A 21,462-nucleotide genomic window follows, 5' to 3' on the forward strand; every position below is an offset into this window, starting at 1 on the left:
AATCCTGATTGCTGGATACTCTTCAACCTCCCTGTAGTGAAACTAACAACATGGATGTTTTCACTAGCTCTCAGATTTTGGCTTGGGATTGAAGGCAGGTTTTAAACCTCTCTGAGAGGAAAGTTTTGGTCTCAGAAAAGCTTGCCTGGAAACAGCTTCATGCTCAGAGCAGAGCAAGAGCTCACAAAAATGAGAAGGGATATTTCAGAGTATTTAGAGACAAAGATATTGGTGGGCAGGCTCACAGAAGGCAAGCAGGTTTTGGTGACAGGAAACAAAACTCCTTCCAGGGCTACCACTAGATGTCGCTAGTAGGAAAGGGGAGGCTGAAAGAACACAAGGAGGAAGGAACAAACAGAATGACAGAAGTAGAAACTGCCCCCACATGTCCCCAGGTAGAACTTTGTGGTGGTGTTGCCCACTCTGGCTGGAACTAATCAATTGTCAAGAAAAAAAAAAAAAGGAAAAGAAAGAGAGAGAAAGAGACAGAGGGAGACGGAGAGAGATGAAGGAAAGGAGGAAGGGAGAAAAAGAAAGAAAAGGGAAATGACAGTAGGAATCATAAATTTTATCCCGAACTGTAACAACTTTCAGATGGGCATTATGGGTTCCTGTCATTAACTCATGCACCTGTGCCAGCTAGGCTGTGCACATACGTTTGCGTCTCAGAAGTGAGAGAGGTAGTTTATTCTGCATCCCACTACAGCTTTCAAGTCATACTTTCCCATAACTAACCACATCAATACTTTAGGTAGAGATAAAAGAAAGTTGTGCGTTTCTCTCTCATTCATCTTATGCACATATGAGTGCATATCAACTGAGGTATTCAATCCATTCAAAAATTAGATTTAAGGTCAGTGGATCTAAGATGTGTCTTACTTTAATGCCTGGTTTATGCCAAAGCAAAAAAGAAGTAATACTCATTAAAAAACGGCAAACCTTACTTATTCTTTCAATGATACAAGCTGAGTACTGCTAACATGCTCCATGTGCCAATAAAATAATTTGGGATGGCTAATGGGTATTGTAAATGATAATAAATCAAATGTATTTTATTATCACTTTAGTAAAGCAATTTATCAAAACTAGATGGTTAATTTGTGCTTGGATCAGTGGAACAAATGGTCAAAAGTGAAATTATCCCATAAAATATTACTATCACATTAAAACTATACTGGGCAGAATAGAAATAAAATTGGAATCAAATCCATTATTCTGAGCTTCTCAATCTTTTACATGTTTTGGCTTACAGCATTTACATGACATACTGAGGTAAATGAAGAAGGCTCTGGGGTTTCAGCTGCCCCAAGCCCACTGGTCCTCTCTAGGACCTCAGATCAGTGTGTCATTGTATTAAATATAGACTAGTTTTTCAACCTTGAGGTCACACTAGAATTTACTGGGAAAGTTAGAAAAAATATGTTGATTCCCCCTCCTCCTACCAACCCCTAGAGAGTTATCTTATTGGTCTGTTCATCATGACTCCCGGGTGATTAAAGTGTGACCAAAGTTAAGGATCACTGCTTAGAAGACAGCCAAGGAAACTGTAAAAAAAAAAAGAAAAAAGGAAAAACAAACAAAAAAACGCTATCACACTCACATAGCTTCCAACTTTGGATGCGAATATGAGGTGCGTGGTTTGTGGGTTTTTTCTTTTTTAAAAAATTCAGAGAAAAACCCAAGTTGCAAAGTTCAAAATACAAAAGTGAAAACCTATCTCCCCTAAAGTAACCATATTTTTTTAAATGTACATATCTACACATTAGTATCTTGAGAAATAACTTTTATTTACTATAAAGAAAGCACACCACACATACTATTCCATACTCTGCTTTTTAACAAATTCATCCATATCTTGAAATCTGCTCTTGAGTATGTGGCTGCAAAGTAATTCACATGTCTAATTCTTTTTTGTTTAACCACTTCCCTGTTGATCATTAGCGCTACTGTCATTTTTCCTTGAAATAAATATCTCTGAACTTAGATTACATGCAACTGTGAGGAACTTCCGCAAATATTTTTAAAAGGTAAATTCCTAGAAGTGAGAGCCCCAGTGGTGTTTAAAATCTGGATAAATGTGGTGAGCTCAACAAACATTTAAAAATTAACTGACGGGAGTTCCCCTTATGGCTCAGCAGGTTAAAAATCCACATAGTGTCTGTGGGGAAGAGGTTAGGTCCCTGGCCTCGCTCAGTGGGTTAAGGATCCGGCATTGCCACAAGCCTAGGCGGCATAGACGGATGCAGCTCAGATCCGTTTTTGTTCGGGCATAAGCAAATGCAGCCTCAATTCCACCCCTAGCAGGAGAACCTGCACAGGACACAAGTGTGGTGGTAAAAAGAAAAAAATAAATTGGTGGCACCGAGGTTTGTCAAACATAGGATTAAGACTGTCAGTTCCAAGTCCTGGCGTGCGAGCACGGTTGGCCAGCGGCATCTGTCGGGTGGGAATCATCCAATGGCCAGTAAGGCCACGGAGGCCCTGGGGGAAGAGCATGCTCAGTCACGTGAGCGGCTTCGCCCCGCCCCTCGGAGCTTTGAGCCGTATTCCGGTCGCTGGCTCCTGCAATAGCCTTCCGCGGCGACGCAGCGACCGGGTCACACGGAGGTGGAGCGCGGGATTTGAGGAAGGTAAGTTCTGTCCCGGCCTGGGGGTTAGGCTGCCGGCCGGGCCGGGCCGGGCTTGCAAGGCTCGCTGCTTCCCTTCCGGCGGCGGCAACCTGAAGCGGCGAAGGAGACTGTCGTTTGGCATTTGCTCCAAGGCTTTGCTGAGCGCCGCGGTTCTTCCGCTGTGGACCCCAAGTCCCTTAACCATTAACGCCCAGGGCAGGCTTCCGCCCCACACTGCAAACCCATCATGCTTGTTCACCACAAAGGTTTACTGGGCTGTAGCCCGGACCTGCCGCCTCAGTGGGGCTGGCCGGGCGTTTTAAAACAAGCTTTCCTGGCATTTGTAACCTCCAACGCTTAATAACTGCCCAAGGGTTTCTGCGGCCCAGCGGTCCTAGATATCTATCTCCAGAAGTCTGTAGATGGAGCCATCCAGCACATCTGGACAGCCACGCTGGTGCTCTGTGTTTGTTGACCACAGCTCCATCTGACAGCTGCATGCTGTCTTTGCTAAAATGTTAAACACAGCTTGAGGTCATTGCCCACTGGCTAGCACGGTGGGCAGGACCTTAGCGATTATCTCTACATGATGGTAGCGTTTCTCATACTTAAGCCCTACTCGAGCCACCTGACTGTGGTCAGGCATATATATACCCCTCACCACCGCCCTATGTGCAGGGCTTTCTTAGAGCTGGCAAACTGCAGCAACACTGACTTCCCTCAAGTCATGGCAGAGCCAGGATTCAAACCCAGGTGAACTCACCTGGTGCTCACAGATCTCTAATATCACAGAGGACAGTATTGGCCTCCAGAGTGACTAAGTGATTTTATTAAATTATTAGGGAAGTATTGTTTTAAACATTCGTTGACACAACTCTTGTACATTATTGTGCCTAAATTTTTAAAAATTCAGTAGTAGTTGCCGTTGTGGATCAGCAGATTAAGAACCTGACATAGTCTCGGTGAGGATCCGGGCTCCATCCCCCTCTGCACTCAGGGGACTAAGGATCCAGAGTTGTGACAAGCTGTGGTTTGAGTTGAAGATGCCCTCAGGATCTGGTGTTGCTGTGATGTAGGCCTGCAGCTTCAGCTCTGATTCCACCCCTAACCCAAGAACATCCATATGCCACAGGTGCAAACAGCAAAAATTTTCATGAAAATCATCTTTGGAGATACACACACACACACATGGTGTATACACACACATTTACTTTGCTAGAAGTTTACTAGAAGACCACCTATTTTTATAAATCTGTGGATGCTTAGATGAAATGTTAATATTTATATATCAATGCTCACAAAGTTTACACTCAAGATCTCAGTTTGATTCTTAACTGCTATTTTGTGAATCTGGGCAAGCTTTTGTTAAGGAAGATCCTGTAGCCTTAGTTTCCTCCTCTGGAAAATAGGTATAATACCTACCCCTTGGTATTTTTGAGTATTAATGAATTCATATATGCGAAGATATGCTTTTTATATCTATTATTATTCTGCCATCCAAAAAGTTATAAAACTAATTTCTCTTCTCTGAACCTAAAAGCAAGGGTGTCATTCTGGAGCTTTGTATTCTAATAACGTGTAGGCCAAGTCCGCAAACTTAGTAAAAACGCCTCAGTGCTCTTGTGCTCAAGAATAATTTCCTTTACTTTCATGCTTCTTTCATACCCACTGTCTTATAGAACCATATGCTTTTTTAAAAATTCAACCTGAGTAGATTCCCAATGCTGGAAAGGTATCTAAGAGAGACAAAGGATCCATTTATCTAATCTGTAATTTTATGTGGTGTTAGCATTTTTAGAAACCTAATTTTAGGGACAGTCCAAAAAATATTTCTTGAAGAGAACCGTGGAGCAAAATGGTTCAACTTGGAGTTCCCGTCGTGGCGCAGTGGAAACAAATCCGACTAGGAACCATGAGGTTGCGGATTCAATCCCTGGCTTCGTTCAGTAGGTTAAAGATCTGGCGTTGCCGTGAGCTGTGGTGTAGGTAGCAGATGCGGCTTGGATCTGGTGTTGCTGTAACTCTGGTGTAGGCTGGTAGCTGTAGCTCCAATTGGACCCCTAGCCTGGGACCTCCACATGCCATGGGAGCAGCCATAAAAAGCAAAAAAAAAAAAAAAAAAAAAAAGGCTCAACTTTTCAGAAGGAAGTTTTCTTCATTTAGCTCCCAAACTGGAATAAGCTGTTTAATTTTCACTTTCTTGTTATTCTGTTAATATTCTCGTGTCTTAAAGGTGACTCAAAATAAAGGAAATTTTGGGAGCATGTGAATAGTGCATCAAAAAATCAGTGATTAAAGTGAACACACTGACTCCTATTGGTCTGAATGAACTGTGATAGCCACAATATTTTATTAATAATATGGGTGTTAATTATAAAGAGTCACCCAATGACGTAAATAGAACCATTTATGATGAATAGAGGGAACAATTATTTGAAGGATGAGGTAATACTTACCTAAGCAAAATGCAAGACTAATCATATTTCTCTGAAACCTTTATCATTTAGCCCCAGCCTTCTCTGCTTATTACTTATCAGCCCCTGCAAAGTTCTCTACAGTTTTCCTTGGTTGGGGGAAAAACCTGAAAAGACTCTATGTTCTAAGAGATTGAAACTTGAGGAAGGTAATGTTTGGTTCTCATTTATTTGGGAGTTGGGTAGAACCTAACTTCTGATGCTACTTCACATGTCATGTATTTTGTTATTTGCTTGATGCCAGTTTCTAGTTTTTGCCTGAAATAGAACTATTCACTTATTTCCTCTTCTAGTGGCAAGTTTTGAAATAAACTGTACAAAAACTTCAAATAGGCCATCCATGATCTGTGTACAGGCACATTTTCTGATAGAAGGTACCATTTAATCCCCTTTCTCAGATTTTGGACCATTTGCTACATAAAGTAGGATGCAATTTAAATATTGAAAAATAGTAATTTTAAATAGAAGAGTAACTGTAATATGCTGATATTTAAGGAAGTTTGTTTACTATCCCATTTTCTTGGTAAGTATGACCTATATACATTTATCCATGAATAATATATTGTTTGGTTTTGCCTGTTTTTGCACATCGCATTTGATAAAAGTGGAAACTTACTCTGAATTCTTAAAATTGTTTTCACTTAAAATTTGATTCTTGGAGTTCCCATCGTGGCTCATCGGAAACAAATCTGACTAGCATCCATGAGGATGCAGGTTCGATCCCTGGCCTTACTCAGGGGGTTAAGGATCCAGCGTTGCCCGTTGCCATGAACTGTGGTGTAGGTTGCAGATGCGGCTCAGATCTGGTGTTGGTATGGCTGTGGTGTAGGCCGGTGGCTACAGCTCCGATTCGACCCTTAGCCTGGGAACCTCCATATGCCACAGGTGTGGCCCTAAAAAGCAAAAAATTAAAAATAATGTTTCATTCTTTAAATTTATCCAACCTGATATAGCCACGTTTCACTGCTACACAGCACTGTGTTGAATGAATATAAAAATCACCTGTTCTTCTGTTGATGGGTTTTGAGTTGTTTCCTGTCTTTTGCTGTTATAACCATTCTTGTGCACACCTCTCTGGAATATACCTGAAGTGGGATTACTGGGTCATAAATATATTCAGATTTACTAGGTAATGCCAAACTGGTGTAACTCGAATTGAGATCATTTCTATCCGTTGTTCCATTATCCTCACCAATACTTGTTATAATTGTTTGCCAGTCTGCTGGGTAGAAAATAGTATCTTCTTGTGACTATGATTTACATTTCTTTTACATTTTCCTACTAATGAGGTTGAGCATCTTTACATGTGATTACCGACCATTCAAATTTCATCTGTGAAATATCTGTTCATGTCTTTTGCCCACTTTTTAACAGTTATTTGGCATTTTCTTACTAGTTGATAGTTCTTCATATATTCTAAATCTTCATCCTTTGTTACATGTGCTGTATATTCCACATTTTTCTTTCTCTTTAGCCTCTTTCTCCTCCTTATCCAGTCTGTCTGTTCTCATTTGTCTTATCATTATTGCCTCTGTCTGTTCTGCCACAAAATGCATTAATGCCTGCACATACAACACTAAGGAGGTAAATATTACCACCTGACTAATTTGTGTACTTTGGGTACCTGCCAAAATCAAGTAAAACTACATAACTGTTTAGAGATGTTGTAGTCCAGCCTATAGTCAGCCATAACTAATCCAGAGAAATCATGACAACGGTCCTCTTTGCCTTTTCTTAAAGACTGTATTCTTCCTTTTTTATTGTGAAATAATTTAAAAATAGCACATGTGTGATTTCTTCCATCCTTTTAAAAAGTAGGTTAGAGCAAGGGAAAACAATACAAACTTCAAAATACAAATTCAACACCGCTATAATTTCCTAAACTTGATTTGTATAACGCTTTCCTTTATACATTGAATTCAAAGTTTCTGCTTTTTCTCATCAACACACATATGCACACACACTAACATCCTTCATCCTACACCTCAGTATATTAAAGCCCAGGATTATATAATATCTAGGATCTATCATCCTTACGGCTCAAAACTACCCTTCTCAGAGTTCCCTGGTGGCACAGTGGGTCAAGGATTGGGCATTGTCACTGCTGTGGCTCAAGTCACTTCTGTGGCACAGGTCTGATTCCTGGTCTATGAACTTTCACATGCTGCAGGCATGGTCAAAAGGAAAAAACAAAACAAAAAAAACTACCCTTCTCAAACAGCAGCCTATGAATTTCTTCTTTTAAAGCTCATTCCTCATGGTAATGTGAGAAAAAAGAAGGTATACATGTATGTGTGACTGGGTCACCTTGCTGTGCAATAGAAAAGTGACAGAACACTGTAAATCAGCTATAATGGAAAAAATAATCATAAAAAAATAATAAAAATAAAGCTCATTCCTCAGACTTCCCATGAGGCTCACAACAAAAATAAAGCTCATTCCTAATACGCTGACATATTCTACTTTTAAATAATTTCTCCATTTTATAAACTTCTAAAATGAGTCTTTATTTGAAGGTTGATAAGAGAAATCTTAAAAGTTCTCACCACAAGGAGAAAAAAAATCTGTAATTATGTATGCTGACGGATGTTAACTAAATTTATTATTGTGATCATTTCAATATAAATATCAAAGCATTATTGATATTTAACCTTAAACTAATATAATGTTGTGCATCAATTAAACCTCAATTTAAAAAAAAGCTAATTGAGCCAGCCATGCTCTTTTCCCCCTAACATTTTCCAACTTCCAATCAGTCATCAAATAAATATTTAGAGAGGCCATCAGAAGGCCTGAGGCCTCTTGGCACTGCCGTTTAACAAATTTTCCCTCTTGTTGTCAGGGAATTGGGTCTATAGTTTGTAAACATTCTAAGCAAAGCACATCAAGGTCCAAGTGTCCTTTTTTATTTTTATTTATTTTTTTGCTTTTATTAGGGCTGCACCCCCGGCATGTGGAAGTTCCCAGGCTAGGGGTTGAATAGGAGCTACATCTGCCGGCCTGCGCCACAGCCACAGCAATGCCAAATCCAAGCCACATCTGTGTCCTACACCACAGGTCACAGCAACACTGGATCCTTAACCCACTGAGGGAGGCCAGGGATCAAAACTGCATCCTCATGGATACTAGTGGGGTTTGTTACCGCTGAGCCCCAATAGGAACTCCCTCAAGTGCCCCACTGAAAGAAGCTGAATATGTGTGTTTGTGTGTAAAATGATATACCTAAGATTTGAGTAAAATTAAAATGGCAGGTTCCTGTTAATTAAGGAAAGGTACATCATTCTGTAATAACTGCCTATGAAATATGACAATATTACTGTATTTGAAGAAGATGTGGATTATGAAGGATCATCTTCCTAAAATTAGAACGTTTATTTGAAGTTGACATGTGACTTAGAATTCTGTTAAATATCTTAAAGACAAGTATATGTGTGTTTAATATCATGAGTATTCCACAGCCAATTTCCTATACATATATATATGCTTTTTTTTTTTTTCTTTTTTTAGGGCTGCACCTGCAGCATATGGAAGTTCCAGGCTAGGGGTGGAATTGGAGCTGCAGCTGCCAGCCTACACCACAGTCACAGCAACATGAGATTGAGGCCATGTCTGTGTCTCAATTTTTGTCTTGTGATTTTTATTTCATTACCTGCAAAGATTCAAAATATGCTCTTGCCTAGGGGAGAAAGCTCTTTGTCAATCCTTAGATAACATTACACATGGTTCTTTACACTTTTTGAAACTTATAACCACTACAATCTCTATCCTGAGATAGGGAGGAAAAGCAGGAATATTTCCAGAAATCTTGGGATAGCAACGCTAATGAAAAGAAGGTAGGAATGATAGTTTAAGGATTAGAAGTGGAGAAAGAATAAATATAGAAATTCTTGACAAAACAAGTTATATGCTTTTATTCAGAAAAGTATCATAGAAAATAAAAACTGAAATAGCCCCATATGTGAGGCCCTCAGGAAAACCCTCTACATAAGGCCTAACACCCATGACAATGATGTATCTTGCTGTTTCTTTCTCATATGGAATTAACAGCCTATAACTATGTACTTGAAGTATACAGCAGGTATCTTTGAAAGGGTTACTTTCAAAGAAGCAGGCTGAATATCTGTGCTGAGAAAAAAATATATTTAGAATACCTGCACATTCTCTAAAATTTATATATGTCTATAAATTGACGTCATCTTCTTGAATGCTGAAATAAGACCGAAGAAAGTAATGATGTTTTCTATCTTTGTTAAGAAAATGAAAGATGTCCACTCACACTTACCCCTGCTACTAGAATACAGTTACCTGTTTGATCTGTAAGAACTGGCTGTCCTCAGTAGGTATAACCAAGTGAGCTACCTCAATGAAGAGGTACAAGGCTATTCAGACTATCGAAGTCATCTCTCTTCAACAAAAGCCAAATACAACATTGACAATATACAGATGTTGTTTAGCATTGAATTTGATAGGGAATAAAAGAATAGTGATACTTCAGTATCTAAGGAGTTCTGAAATATCTTATGCAATGAACTGAATCAACTGAGTCCAGCCACCTTAAAGTGGGGGAGTCCACTCTCATTTTGGTAAGCTCAACAGCTCTAACTCAAAATCATGACTAACTATAATCCAGTATGTATGTATGTATTATTTATTTATTTATTTGCCATTTCTTGGGCCGCTCCAGCGGCATATGGGAGGTTACCAGGCTAGGGGTCTAATCGGAGCTGTAGCCACTGGCCTACACCAGAGCCACAGCAACGCAGGATCCAAGCCACGTCTGCGACCTACACCACAGCTCACAGCAACGCCAGATCATTAACCCACTGAGCAAGGGCAGGGATCGAACCCACAACCTCATGGTTCCTAGTTAACCACTGCACCACGACGGGAACTCCCTAGTATTTATTTTATATAGCTACAAAAAACTGCCTCCATTAGACTTCTCTTATGATTATCTCTGTAAGTTGAGTGTAGCCAAACTAGTGAAGACCATTTGTGGATTTTTGTTTTTGTTCAACTAGCATGGATATTGATGCCTCTGAAGAAGATCCTGAAATGAAGAAATCTTCTGCTGTCTGTGTTGGCAGAGAAGAAGACATTAAAAAATCTGAAAGAATGACAGCTATTGTTCATGATAGAGAAGTGGTCATTTTCTACCACAAAGGAGAATATCATGCTATGGATATTCGCTGTTACCGTAAGATTTTATTTTTCATTTGTAAACCTTGTACTTGTTTACTATCCACAAAACTATCAAAATTTGATTTTTTTTTTTTTAGTGATTAGATGTAATATTCAATTCCTTTGCAGACTCAGGAGGACCTTTACATTTGGGAGACATAGAGGTATGCAAACTTAAATCGATTCTCAACAAACTCAGATGTTTCCTATTTATATTCTTACTATATTTACATTCTCTGTTCAAAAATAATTTATATTTGGGTTTGAATTATATTTTAATGCTTTGAATATAACTGCTGATATTCTAGGAATTCATAACCCTACAATGTAAAGAAAACCATTTTACAAATATGAGAAATGGGTATGTCTTCTGATCTAGCAAATACACTGAGATCTACTTTACATATTATTGCCAAATGTTCAAGTGTGTGTGTTTGTGTGTGTGTGTATACACTCATAAATATATACACATATATATGAGATTCATTGTAGCAATATTTTTTAAATTTAATTTTTATAGCCACACCCATGACACATGGAAGTTCCTGGGCTAGGAACTTCCACAACTATAGGCCTATGCCACAGCCAGAGCGACCTGCGATCTGAGCCACATCTGTGACCTCTGCCACAGCTTGCGCCATGCTGGATCCTTAATGCACTCTGAGGCTAGGGATCGAACTTGCATCCTCATGGACACTGTGTTGGGTTCTTAACCCGCTGAGCCACAACGGGAACTCCATTGTTACATTATTTATTGTAATGAAAAACTGAAGGCAAGCTATGTTTTAACAATAGGAAACAGTTTAAATTATGAATATCTATGCTATGGAATACTATATAGCCATTAAATTAATGAGGCAGACCTATATGTGTTGGTATGGGATGGTAACAATATATTTTTGGGTGAAAAAAGCAAGTTGTAGAATTATAGGTCTAATGAGATCTCTTTTTTAAAATAAAAATATTCACTTTTCATTTCATATACTTCCCCATGGTTTGATTTTTGCAGTGCACATATATTACTTCTTTAAGTAATAAAATATAAATGAATATATTTTAAGAAAGAAATAGCACTTTGAAGGCTTAACTGAGGAAGGAATGGGGGAACTGTCTTACTTCCTTGCATTCCCAAACTAGCTGCCTAATTTCCTATTTTCAACTTCATGAAACTGATCTCTCTCTGCAACCACCCCCCATCTCTCTGACTGGTATACAGTACATGCTTATACTTATCATTCCACTTTCTATATTTCATATCAACCTAGTTCCACACCTGCCCTAATGTGAAAAGATGTGTTTAAATTATGAATATGAATTTATGAACTGTGAAAATGTTGATTGATGACAGTTCTGTGCAGGTACAGAACAGCATTTCTGCATTTCTGGTGTAGAGATAAAATATAAGCACCTGAATGATAATGTAGCAGAATTTCCCTCAGTTTCAGACCATGACGAAAGCTATAAAGCCTTGCTACTCAAAGTACGGTCCATAGACCAGCAACACTGGTAACACCTGGGAGTGTCCTAGAACTGCAGAATCTTGTACCCTGCTCTAGGCTTATCGAACAAGAGTTACATTTAAACAAGGTTCAAGTGGTTGTCATGCTGTTTACAATTTTAGGAACACTGCTTTAAGACCATTTAAAAGTTGGGAATTAACCACTTTGGACCATAAATTGGTCTTCAGTTAACATATGCATTTATGCCTTTAGTAACCTCTATTGAAATTATATATGAAAGCTTACTATTCTTCCATCAGCCAGTGAAAACTCATTTAGAAGCACTTGTAGCCCTTGCCCCCTTTCTGTCAAGGAAGTGACAGTAATATCTAACAGATAACAACACAGCTTGCAGTCCACATGGTATAGTTGCCTGAGCTACTTATCTTGTGATAGAGCTTTAACACACAGGGTCTCTCATCAACTGCAGAAGGGACTTGATGACTACTAAGATTAGGTTCTGCCTTATACTAAATAATTTATAAATGAGAGGAAAAGAGAGAAGTCTGGGGGGGCGTTATGTTTGTGCTTTTTGCAGTTGTTTTGTGTGTGTGTGTGTGTATGTGTGTTTTGTTTTATTTTCTTTTTAGGACTGTGCCTGTAGCATATGGAAGTTCCCAGGTTAGGGGTAGATTCAGAGCTGCAGCTGCCAACCTATGCCACAGCCACAGCAATGCAGGATCAGAGCTGCATTTGAGACCTACACCAGAGCTCACGGCAATGCCGGATCCTTAATCCACTGAGCAAGGTCAGGGATTGAACCTGCGTCCTCCTGGATACTATTTGGGTTCGTTAGCACTGAGCCACAACAGGAACTCCTGAGAGAAGCCTGTTTTTCAACCTGGTTCTACTTGCAGTAGTTTCTGTCCTGAGTCTGAGGTTTATTGTGAACACTGAAAAAGTCATATTATTAAATCAATTATTTGTTTCCCCAGGAATTTGATGGACGACCATGTATAGTTTGCCCCTGGCATAAATACAAAATTACTCTGGCAACAGGAGAAGGACTGTATCAGTCTATAGACCCTAAAGACCCAGCAGCAAAACCCAAGTGGTGCTCCAAAGGAATAAAGCAAAGGATCCATATAGTGACAGTGGACAATGGGAATATCTATGTGACCCTTTCTAATGAGCCTTTTAAGTGTGACTCGGATTTTTATGCCACTGGAGTCTTCAAAGTAATTAAAAGTTCTTCCTAATAAAGTTTTCTAGCAATTAAAAATGTTGTGTATGTTTTGAAAATATTTCTACAATAATCTTGCTTTAGTACCAAGGATGATTAACTTTTTCCAACATAGGCACATTTATTATCTTTAACACCCATAAATGAAAAGGTTCAAAAGCACATGTGTTTAGTGTGATGTAAGGATGATCATTAGGACTATAGAATCCAAACCTCTGGGCTGATTGGAAGCTGAAGGTTATAGATTTGGGATGTGCATTTTAAGAAGGATAAAGATAGGAGTTGCCATCGTGGTGAAGTGGTTAACGAATCCGACTAGGAACCATGAGGTTGCGGGTTCGATCCCCGCCCTTACTCAGTGGGTTAACAATCTGGCGTTGCCATAAGCTGTGGTGTAGGTTGCAGACGTGGCTCGGATCCCGAGTTGCTGCGGCTCTGGCGTAGGCTGGCAGCTACAGCTCTGATTAGACCCCTGGCCTGGGAACCTCCATATGCCACGGGAGCAGCCCAAGAAATGGCAAAAGACAAAAAAGATAAAGATAACCTGGGGTAACAAAAGTGAAGAAAAGGTAAAAAAATAAGATCTACAAAGAAAAATCTGGGGGTGGGAATCCCTATTTGATACAACAGACTTTATCATGGAGAAAATTTAACATATTCAAAGTAAACAGAATAATAAACTCCCTTCCCTCACCTTCAACCATTATCAGCATTCTTCCCATTCTTGTTTAATTGATAACTCCATGCATTTCCCCCCCAACCCTATTTTGGGTTTTTGGGGGGTTTTTTAGATAAAATTTAAACACAATGAAATACTTAAATCTTAACTGTTTTCCAAAGACATAGCAGACCATTTACACTTAAAAATTCCTCCCCAAATGGGATCAGTTTACATGTTGAATTTAAAAGTAAGAAATTTAATTTGCCTGACATCAAAACCGAATAAACATTGGCTCACTTTCTGTCTAGTCAAGGCAGACAGTCCAAAGTAAGGAAGACACATACAGCTGCTGCCCTACCATGAGAGACATGAAATCTGTTCAATGAGCCAAAGTACTGTGAATGCCTATATGAAATTTTCAAGTAAGTTTAAAATTTTTATTTTTAGAGATTTGCCTATGTATGTATAGCTAAGTGTTTCCTGTAAATGTCACAGAGAGAAGAAATATAGGGTATTGTTTCTCAGAGAACTTTCTGCTGAGTTCATAGGAGGGTTGATGTTAAATTGGTTCACCCGGATTTTTCCAAACCAGTAATTGATGGCTAGCACTGTTTTGATTGCCTCATGCCCACACTGCACCATAATACTCTGAGCACCAATCAACTAAAACTCAGTGACACACAGTAGAATATATAAGTGGGACCAGAAAGAACTAGGATGAGCAGATTATGAATTCAAATGAGAAAAGCTGTTTGTCAAAACTGGAACCTAGTCTCAAACTACAGTAATCTTAGTGGCAAAGAACTAAATTAAAACTCCAAACCTAATACTAAATATTCTAAGGGGCCCACCTGGATCCTTTTCCTTGGTTACTGTAAAAATAATAATGAATAAAGTATCATTAACGCTATACCTACAGAGACCTTTGCTACATATTATTACTTTGCTTACTTATAGTCCAACACTTGTTATTCATTAGACTACTAATAAGCCAGGATTGGGCTTTTTATAGATACTATTTACGGCAGTAGCTACTCACCAGGTACAGAAAATGTGCCATCTTTGGGATGGGTACATCCCAGCTTATTATATCAGGTGCTAATCCACTAATGACTTGTGTCCAGAATTTTAAATACACAGAAGAAACCAAAGTACCTCCTGAAAGCAAAACCATGACCCTGGTTTGTGGGGCCAATCATAAAAGCAGTTTTTTCTCAGGATCCAGTGGCAAAAAATGAGTAATATGGACTTGGTTTCTGGTTCTTAATCTGTCCCTCTAGGTGTGGAAATAAAAAATGTCATGATATGTTCTGTTCTCATATACAAAAATCTTTTCATCAGATTGTAAACAGTTTTTTTTGTTTTTTGTTTTTTTGTTTTTTTTTTGTCTTTTTGCCATTTCTTGGGCCGCTCCCGTGGCATATGGAGGTTCCCAGGGTAGGGGTCTAATCGGAGCTAGCCACCGGCCTATGCCAGAACCATAGTAATGCAGGATCCGAGCCGCGTCTGCAACTTACACCACAGCTCATGGCAACGCCGGATTGTTAACCCACTGAGCAAGGGCGGGGATCGAACCTGCAACCTCATGGTTCCTAGTTGGATTCGTTAACCACTGCGCCATGACAGGATCTCCCAGTATTTAGTTTTATAAAGTTATGATATCTATAAATCGCAAGTCCTTGGTAACCTTACAGATGAGTTTTAAAAGAACTGATAATAGGGAGATTCAAACTATGCAGCCTGTAGATAGAAAATATATATCCTTTTATTATCTCTGAAAAAGATAAGTAGCGTTTTAATGGGGAGGGTTTTTTTCCTGCCAGATAAATAACTGGAAAGATACTCGAAATGTATTATAAATATGCCCATATTATAAACCACAGTACAGAGTCTAACCCAACAAAGGGTACATTTTTTTGTTCGTTAAAAAATATCACAGGAGTTTGCATTGTGGTGCAGCAGAAACAAATCTGACTAGTATCCATGAGGACGCAGGTTTGATCCCTGGCCTTGCTCAATGAGTTAAGGATCCAGTGTTGCCGTGATCTGTGGTGTAGGCCAGCAGCTACAGCTCTGATTTGACCCCTAGCCTGGGAACTTCCATATGCTAAGGGTTCGGCCTTAAAAAAGACCAAATTAAAAAAAAATCACATACTCATTCTGTATCTAGTTTCATTTTATTTCCTATACCATATAAATACTTGAAAATGACATTTTAGTAGTAGTCCTCCTCATTTTTTTTTAGAGCAGAGCAATCAGTATATGAAAACTAGTTACTTAGTTTTGTCAGATGAAATGTCATTAGATAACTCTTCAGCTCTGTTCAGTGATATTTATGTTCATATTTGCTCATTCATTTCAGTTGACTGGTCAAACACAGAATGTAAAACTTGGATCTTATTACACAACTTATTGGCAGGAAGTTTGGGGCGATCTGAAATACTGTCTGGTTTCTCTGGTAATGACCTGTAAGGTTTTGCTTTGATTTCACCTTCAGGAAACAGAGGCTCAGAAAGCACAGGCTCAGAAAAGGCTTTTCTAAGATTTTCACTTTCCTCTTTGTTTTGCCTTATGGATTCTTCTTCTTGGAAAATTTTTGTTACCTTCTCCAGCACAGCATTAACACAGACTGTCTAATAATTTTAAAAAAAGGTAATTTTTATCTGTATTAAACATACAGATAAAAATATAATAAAATATCTAACAAAGTCATTAATCTATTATATCCTAATAAAAAAGCACTTTCTTTCAGGTACCCCAGGCACATGACAAACATAAGGAGATCAATTCCTTATTATAAATATATTATACATAATCTAGAAAGAAAATTAAAACCTTGTATGCTTTAGTAAATACATGCTTTACATTCCCCCAATTCATTATATATTTTACATCTTTATTCTCTGATTTAATTAAATGAAACATTTTCTGAAAAATGGAATTTGTCCTCAAACATGTTAATATCTCAAAGTAGGTTTTCTGTTTTTACCCCCCTCCCCACTTTGCATATACCAATTGTGTACAGTTGGAAGGGCATAAACATTTTGGTACGAATATAGTAAGCTAGGAGTTCTGCTGTGGCTCAGTGGTAACAAACCCAACTAGTACCCATGAGGATGCAGGTTCAATCCCTGGCCGCACTCAGTGGGTTAAGGATCCAGTATTGTGGTTAGCTGTGGTATAGGCCAGCACAGATTCTGCAGGTCTGATTCCATCCCTAGCCTGGGACTTCTATATGCCATGTGTGCAGCCCTAAAAAGCAAACAACAACAACAAAACCACTTAAGAATTTGTAAACTAATGGATCAAGGATTTCTAAACAACCATGTGATCCACTTTCCCTCAAAAAATGCTATTCAGGGTGCAACCACTATTGAAAACAGTATGGAGGTACCTCAGAAAACTACACACACAACTACCATATGATCCATCAATCCCACTCCTGGGTATATATCTGGACAAAACTTCATTGAAAAAGATACATGCATCCCTATGTTCATTGCAGTCACAATAGCAAGACATGGAAGCAGCCTAAATGTCCATTGACAGATGAATGGATTAGATGTGGTATGCTGTACAGTAGAAAATTGACAGAAAACTGTAAACCAGCTATAATGGAAAAAATAAAAATCATTTAAAGTTAAAAAATATATATGGTATATATACACAATGGAATACTACTCAGCCATAAAAAGAAACAAAATAATGTCATTTGCAACAACATGGATGGAATTATAGACTCTCTAAGTGAAGTAAGCCAGAAAGAAAAAGACAAATACCATATGATGTCACTTATATCTGGAATGTAATATGAACAATGAGAATTAGCACAAATGAACCTTTCTATAGAAAAGAAACAAACTCATGGACTTGGAGAACAGACTTGCGGTTGCTGAAGGGGAGGGGAAGCAAGGGGGATGGATTGGGAGTTTGAGGTTACTAGATGCAAACTATTGCATTTGGAATAGATGAGCAATGAGATCCTGTTGTATAGCACAGGGAACTATATCTAGTCATTTGTGATAGAACATGATGAGGATAATAATGAGAAAAAGAATATATATAGATATATCTATGACTGGGCCACTTTGCTGTATAGCAGAAATTGACAGAACAATGTAAATTAACTGTAATAGAAAATAAAAACCTAAAAAAAATGTCATTCAATACTTTTGGAGTGTCAAAACAAAACAGAAAAATAACCTCAAAAACTGAGAACCACTAAGAGCTATCTATATCCATTAAACCTATTCTGTAAGTTTACTGATGAAGATGATAATGCCAAGTATTTAAGGCAAACAATAAGAATAATGAAATCTAGGAGTTCCCACCTTGACACATTGGGTTAAGAATCCCACTGCAGCGGTTCAGGTCACTATGGAAGTATGGGTTTGATTCCCGGCCCAGTGCAGGGGGTTAAAAGCTCCTGTGTTGCCACAGCTGGGGCACAGGGCACACCTGCGACTCAGATTCAATCCTGGCCCAGGAACTTTCATATGCTGTGGAGACAGCTATTTAAAAAAAAAAAAGAATAAGAATTCAATCTGTAAAATACGTAAACACCTAAACTGGCTTATTTTACCAAAGAGAGCCTCCAAGGTGACATAATAGGCTATAAATCCTTAGAAACTTTTCCTAAAGAGGGTAACAGAGAAAGGATTGAGGGCCTTGGCTTGAAAAGCCTCACTTTTCTCTTGACCTCCTGCCTCCTCTTTTTTTGCCTGCCTCCCACCATAGAATGGGGAACACCAGATTGACCAGGTGACACTGTTCTGGCCAGCAAACTAAAATATATCTGCGGGGGGTGAGGAGGACAGTATAGATTTTTGGAAAAGTTTTTCCTCCTTATGTAAAAGAAAGACTTTGTCTTTTGCCTCTGTTATCTCCTTCTTGCTTTGAATGCTGATATAGATGTAAGGCTTGAGCATGAGGTAACAAACCCAAGGACCAAAAACAACAAACAGATAACATTAGAGAAAGGTGAAAAGGGTTCATTGACACTGTAGATCCACTATACAAATCTGGGAACTGCCTGACTCCAGACTTCTAATTAAGTGAGATATTTAGATGTCTGAATTGATTAAGATAATATCTGATAGTTTTTGTATTTGTAATTGAGTATACCCAAACCTAGAACTATAAACCTTGAAGTCCATCACTTCCAGCTGCAAACAGCTTTAGCCATCCCAAATATGATCATTTTCTATGTATGCCATGCTGTGGAAAAAAAGGTTGGGAATACCTATCCTATTTAATACATTTCTTCTTCCCTCATGTAGAATATTTAATCTGTGCCCATCCTAACCAATTCTGTCCCAGTCTCAGAAAATGAAGAGTCATGATGATGGTCAATAATTCTCTATCTTTGCTTTTAACCTATATCCTACCATTTTCACTATCAATTATTCCCTACCTTGTCAACCTTATTCTTGATTGGCTCCTACTCTGCACCTTATAACATGCTGAAGTATCTTCTTTTCTTTTTTTTTTTTGGTCTTTTTGCGTTTTCTAGGGGCGCTCCTGTGGCATATGGAGGTTCCCAGGCTAGGGGTCTAATCAGAGCTGTTGCTGCCGCTGGCCTACCCCAGAGCCACAGCAACACGGGATCCAAACTGCATCTGGGACCTACACCACAGCTCACGGCAATGCTGGATCCTTAACCCACCGAGCAAAGCTAGGGATCGAACCTCATGGTTCCTAGTCAGATTCGTTAAGTACTAAGCCACGATAGGAACTCCAGACCTGCTGAAGTATCTTCTACCCTAACATTTAAAAATTAAAAGTCCCTATGGCCCTGCTTCCTTTTGACTGGTACATACTTCCTCTTTTCTTGATCAAACCAAGGTCTACATTCATGATTTCTATTTTATCATCTCCTCTTCACGCTTCCTGATTATTTCTAACTTCCTTATCCCATCACATCACTGAAGGAGGTCTCAGTTTGGTTAATTCTAACATCTTTACTACTAGATCTAATGGACACTGTTCAGATCGTCATTTTACTTGACTTTTTCTGCTTGTATTCTACTCAACCACTCACAATTTCCTGAGTCTCTATTTCCTTGACAGAGTTTCTCCTGACATTCTTCCTTCTTTTCTAATGATTAGTCCTTTGCCTCCTTCATGGATTTCTTCTTAGCTCACCTGAAATGTAAGTTGTTCTTCACATTTCTGTTGATGTTCTACTCTTTTCACTTGGCATGGTTCCACTCATAGAGCATTAACTTCCAACATATATGTTATTTGTTTTCAAAACCATAATTCCAGGCCTAACCGCTCTTAGGCCTGGATGTATATATGACAAATTATTAGAGGTCACTAAAAAATTGTTTCTATTACCTACTTAGAAAATATACAGCATGACAGATTATGTAGGATGATTTCAAAAAAACCTTTGAAAAATTAGAGTAGTTTTGGTTTTACTTTTATTTTAATTTCACCACAGTCACATGATCCCCCCATTTTTGCAGTGTATTTGCATCAATTTTGTATGAGATTCACATTTAAGATACTAAGCATTTCCCAAATTTAAATGATTGCAAAGTATTTAATAAATTCAGTTTTTTAAAACTGCAAATATGTTTGAAAATAAATTATTTTACTTTGCTTTTTTCCAAGGGTATCTTGGCTATTCTCAAACCCCTGCATTTCCCTATCAATTTTAGCATAAACTAGTCAACACACACATACACAGCTGTTCAGACTTTGAGACTACACTGAATCTAGGGATTATGGGGAAATTTTAATTTTTATTATTGTGTTTCAATATAAAAATATTAACGAATATGTACAAGACCTCTAACAAAAAAAAAAAACCCTAAGAATTATTAAGAGAAATTAAAGACCTAAATAGAGGAATATACCATATTCATGAATTAGGAGGACTTACTCTGCCAGTTATCAAGACTTACTGTAAGGCTCCTATAAATAATAAGTGTTGAATTAGTGCAATAATAGACAAACAGATCAGCTGACTAAAACAAAAAGAATATAAAAGACCTACATATATAAGGACATTTGATTTATAACAAAAGAGATGTTCTGGGGCAATAGGAAAAGGGTTTTTCCCCCAATAAATTGAGTTGGATGAACTGGATACCTATGGCTTTTTTTTTTTTTTTCTATTGCTAATGCATTTTTTTTCTGTTTCTTCATATGTCAAATAATATCTCATTGTATGTAGGACATTGTAGCTGCACCATTTTTCAAAGTTTTAATTCATGTTTTCTTCCTCAAAGGAAATGTTGAGTTTGTTGAGTTTGATAGGACATTTATTTGCAAGTGATTAATCTTGAACCTACTGAGGCTTGGTTTCCAGATTTGTTGGGACATCTAGATAGCCCTTACTAAAGGAGTAGGATGACCTTACTTGTGGTAGACAGACTTTCAGGTGCCTCAACTGAATATCTGGGAATTTTTTTTTTTTTTTAGTTTTTTATTATCGTTGTTGTTTTTTAGAGCCACACCTGCAGCATATGGAGGTTCCCAGGCTAGGGATCAAATCAGAGCTGTAGCCGCTGGCCTATGCCAGAGCCACAGCAATGTCATATCCAAGCCGCATCTCCAACCTACACCACAGATCATGGCAATGCCGGATCCTTAACCCTCTGAGCAAGGCCGGGGACTGAACCTGCATCCTCATGGATGTTAGTCAGATTTGTTTCCACTGAGACACAATGGGAACTCCAAACTAGATACCTATGGAGGAAAAGTTTGACCTTTATCTCATACCAATTCCAGAGGTAATATAATCTAAAAGTGAAAGTTAAAATAACAAAGGTCCAGGATATATCAGAGGGAATAGTTTCACGACCTAGGATGTAGGTCAAGATTCCCTAATAAAGACATAAAAAGC

At 38.4% G+C, this 21,462-nt stretch overlaps 2 protein-coding genes across 3 annotated transcripts in view; one reads left to right on the plus strand and one right to left on the minus strand.

The window, feature by feature from the left end:
• Positions 2,495 to 12,985, plus strand: RFESD (Rieske Fe-S domain containing). Of its 2 annotated transcripts, XM_003123769.5 has the most exons (4): positions 2,495 to 2,630; positions 10,105 to 10,280; positions 10,394 to 10,428; positions 12,699 to 12,985. In XM_003123769.5, exons 2-4 carry the CDS (start codon positions 10,106 to 10,108, stop codon positions 12,960 to 12,962), a joined length of 474 nt encoding a protein of 157 aa, XP_003123817.1. In that variant the 5' UTR covers positions 2,495 to 2,630; position 10,105; the 3' UTR covers positions 12,963 to 12,985. The 2 variants fall into 2 exon arrangements, 1 of the variants encoding a protein (XP_003123817.1); XR_001305244.2 differs by lacking the exon at positions 10,394 to 10,428 and having other exon boundaries at positions 12,699 to 12,965.
• SPATA9 (spermatogenesis associated 9) overlaps positions 15,947 to 21,462 on the minus strand; it is a 30,046-nt gene continuing 24,530 nt past the window's right edge. The window contains exon 5 of the mRNA NM_001177924.1: positions 15,947 to 16,240. Coding sequence (NP_001171395.1) covers positions 15,947 to 16,240 — 294 coding nt within the window. The remainder of the gene's footprint in view (positions 16,241 to 21,462) is intronic.

The sequence above is a fragment of the Sus scrofa genome, chromosome 2 (genome assembly GCF_000003025.6).
Source record: "Sus scrofa isolate TJ Tabasco breed Duroc chromosome 2, Sscrofa11.1, whole genome shotgun sequence".
In the NCBI taxonomy this organism is placed as follows: Eukaryota; Metazoa; Chordata; class Mammalia; order Artiodactyla; family Suidae; genus Sus; species Sus scrofa.

What these genes read in the sequence shown, in the direction of transcription:
- RFESD (XM_003123769.5), top strand. Translation starts at nt 10,106, where the DNA reads ATGGATATTGATGCCTCTGAAGAAGATCCTGAAATGAAGAAATCTTCT. An exon ending in TATGGATATTCGCTGTTACC is followed by an intron (nt 10,281 to 10,393) that starts GTAAGATTTTAT and finishes ATTCCTTTGCAG; the next exon opens with ACTCAGGAGGACCTTTACAT. An exon ending in TACATTTGGGAGACATAGAG is followed by an intron (nt 10,429 to 12,698) that starts GTATGCAAACTT and finishes TTGTTTCCCCAG; the next exon opens with GAATTTGATGGACGACCATG.